Source organism: Ceraceosorus guamensis, assembly GCF_003144195.1.
Source record: "Ceraceosorus guamensis strain MCA 4658 unplaced genomic scaffold IE81scaffold_151, whole genome shotgun sequence".
Taxonomy (NCBI): Eukaryota; Fungi; Basidiomycota; class Exobasidiomycetes; order Ceraceosorales; family Ceraceosoraceae; genus Ceraceosorus; species Ceraceosorus guamensis.
The window spans coordinates 23,985-26,659 of NW_020290146.1; the positions used below are offsets into that span (position 1 = coordinate 23,985).

At 58.0% G+C, this 2,675-nt stretch overlaps 1 protein-coding gene across 1 annotated transcript; it reads left to right on the top strand.

Annotated features, from left to right (window-relative positions):
• Positions 1–963: 963 nt before the first annotated feature.
• On the top strand, positions 964–2,473 carry IE81DRAFT_56761 (hypothetical protein). The gene is made up of 2 exons (XM_025517453.1): positions 964–1,569; positions 1,761–2,473. The coding sequence occupies exons 1-2, from the start codon at positions 1,097–1,099 to the stop codon at positions 2,284–2,286; spliced, it is 999 nt and encodes a 332-aa protein (XP_025366211.1). The 5' UTR covers positions 964–1,096; the 3' UTR covers positions 2,287–2,473.
• Positions 2,474–2,675: the final 202 nt, after the last annotated feature.

Genomic DNA, 2,675 nt, shown 5'->3' on the forward strand with positions numbered 1-2,675 from the left:
TCGCTTGGCAAACATCTTGGGTCAAGAGCTGAGTCAGAAGAAGAAGAGAGAGTCAAATTTGTCTCGAGTCGCAGCTATTGCATGGGGCTGCGCTGCTTGCTGCTAAGTCTTTGAGTGACCGTCTCACCCGCCCAGCAGTCGTGAGTCATCCAGTCGTCTGCACCTTTGTTGACAGATCAAGTGGCCACGAGCCTGCTGGGTGCCTGCTGCCACCGTATGACCTGCAAAAGATCTCTCTAGCTGTTGTGGTGCTGCGCGCTTCGAACGCGGACTTGAGCGGTGCATGCATGCCTGAGCGCATGCACGCAAGCATGCATGCATGACTGATATTGATTTGGCGCGGCGCCCGCCTCTCGTCTCTCTTCATTCTGTTCTGCCTCGCTACAGTACGCCGGCACAGGTGATTGCGGCTTTGGCGCTGCACATGCCGACCTCGCAGCGGAGTGCAGGAGCCAAGCCTGATGTCTGCACCGCACCGCAGTGCAGCAGCGCACCACAGCAGCAGCAGCAGCGACACGCGCCATTACGCCCATGTGATGACGATCGAGATGCGGCGGCCCCTCTCTCTCTCCTCATCTCAGCAGCATCCATCGAGAGCGCGCGTACAGGAGCAGCTCGATCGACCGTCAGCAGTCAGCACAGTCAGAGTCACGAGTGGGCTCCGCGTTTTGCAGGCGCGCGCGCGCGCATACGCCGAGCGCGGGTGCATGGCCGGGGGGGCAGCTTCTCTCTCGTGTCTCCCTCGTCTCGAGATCTCTGTGCTTGCTGGGTGCGCGGGCTGTATAGAACATCGCCTCACTGCTCTGGCTGGCGCTCTCGACGTGCACATTCATTGCCTCCATCACTTTCGCAACGCTCACTCGTCTCCAGTCCATCCCAATTCAATTCCCATTCTCAAGTCTCCCAGAAGAAACTTTTCCACGCTCGCTCTCACTTGCGACACTCTCTCATCGCTTCATCCAGCTGTCGTCTTACTGCACCAACGCGAAATCTCATCGTCGACCACAGGCTTGGTCTGACGCATACACTCGCCTAGCACACTCGACCCAGCAGCCTTTGCAATCACTCCTGCACCACCCTCTCTGACTGTAAAGAGATGCGCTTCGCCAGAACCTTCTACCTCGCCACCTCTGCGGCGCTCTTGAGCGTCGCTCCGTTGAGCTCTGCACAGAGCACGACTTCGGCAGCTGCGACGCCTCAATCGTCTTACATTCCCACCTCCGGAGCTTCTCCTCAATGCACGCAGTACATGTCCGATCTGAACAGCGACGACACGCTGGAGCAATGCATCGCTCCACTGTTGGAAGCGACCAACTTTTTCGCAAAGTCGACCAACGACACTGCCCCATCCAGCATGGAGCTGACTGGCAGTCTGGACAGGATCTGCTCCGCTTCTGCTTGCGATTCGGGCACCATCAGAAAGAAGCTTTCGGACTTTTACAGCGCTTGCAGAGCAGAGGTGCAAGCTACTCAACAGCAAGTCCTCGAGGTGTACGACTTTTTGTACCTCATCAACCCTTTCCGTCAAGCCGTCTGCACAAAGGACGACTCGCAAAAATACTGCTTGCTGTGAGTGTGGCCGCGCGCATACATTTGGGTGGGGTGAGGGGAGGTGAGGTGAGGTGAGGGGACCAGCTATGGGTTTTGTCTCCATGTCGCGGGAAAGCGGGAGCGAGTCCTGAACGCACGAGCGCTACGCCATCAGCCTGCTTGTCATCTATCGACGCTAATCACCGACTCCCTCTGCCCCCACCCCGCAGCAACATCGCACCCACAGCGGCCAAGACGGCCACCACGAAGCGATCACTGGGCACTGACGACCCCGAACTTTCGGGCGCTGCACGCCGGCACGACGCCGTTCAAGTAGCCGAGGAGATTGTTCGTCGGCAAACGACCGTGGCAGCAGATGACAACCTGGACCAAGGTGTGGGTGCGACGGCAGCGGCTGGCAGCGCGGACACCAACATCGCCTTCTTGTTTCTGCAGCCAGATGCGCAAAAGGATGTGCTGTGCTCCAGCTGCACCAAGAACATCCTTGCGGCCTACATCGAGTTTGAGACTTCCATCCCTTACGCCATCGGTCTCTCTCGCTCTAGCCAGCTAAAGGGTCAGTCGGACTTGTACAAGTCGGCAAAGAAGACGTGCGGCAACGACTTTACCGTTTCCATCAACCAGATTGCAGGAACGACTGCTTTCTCCGAGGTCAGCGCCGCTGGCAAGATGTTGGCTACCTCTGCCGCCGCCGCCGTCGTCGCTCTGCTCGTCTCTGTCGCGCTGCTCTTCTGAATGGGGCTCTAGACCGCGTGCGCACCGCTTCTTGCTCGTGATACCAAGAGCAGGTCTCGAATTTACCGTCAAGATCGGTGCGCATCGCTCACATCGGCGCAACTACGCGCGTCGCCCTCGGCCCAGCCACTTCATCCTTCCACGCCCGCCTCCTTTCCGTCACGAAGACCCGGGATCATTTCACGTCAAGACTGCGATGTTGTTCACTTTTGATTTGCTACTTCTTTTTCATTCTCCCTTCCCCCCCCTTCCTGTTGCGAACGCACACCTCCAATCTGACTCTTTTTTCCGTCTCTCTCTCTCTCTCTCTTATCTCTTTGCGTGTCGTGTTGACTTCGGAGCGGCTGCGGCGATTGCCTTGCCTTGTCGTTGCCTATTCCCGCATGCGC

What these genes read in the sequence shown, in the direction of transcription:
- IE81DRAFT_56761 (XM_025517453.1), top strand. Translation starts at nt 1,097, where the DNA reads ATGCGCTTCGCCAGAACCTTCTACCTCGCCACCTCTGCGGCGCTCTTG. An exon ending in TCGCAAAAATACTGCTTGCT is followed by an intron (nt 1,570 to 1,760) that starts GTGAGTGTGGCC and finishes CCCACCCCGCAG; the next exon opens with CAACATCGCACCCACAGCGG.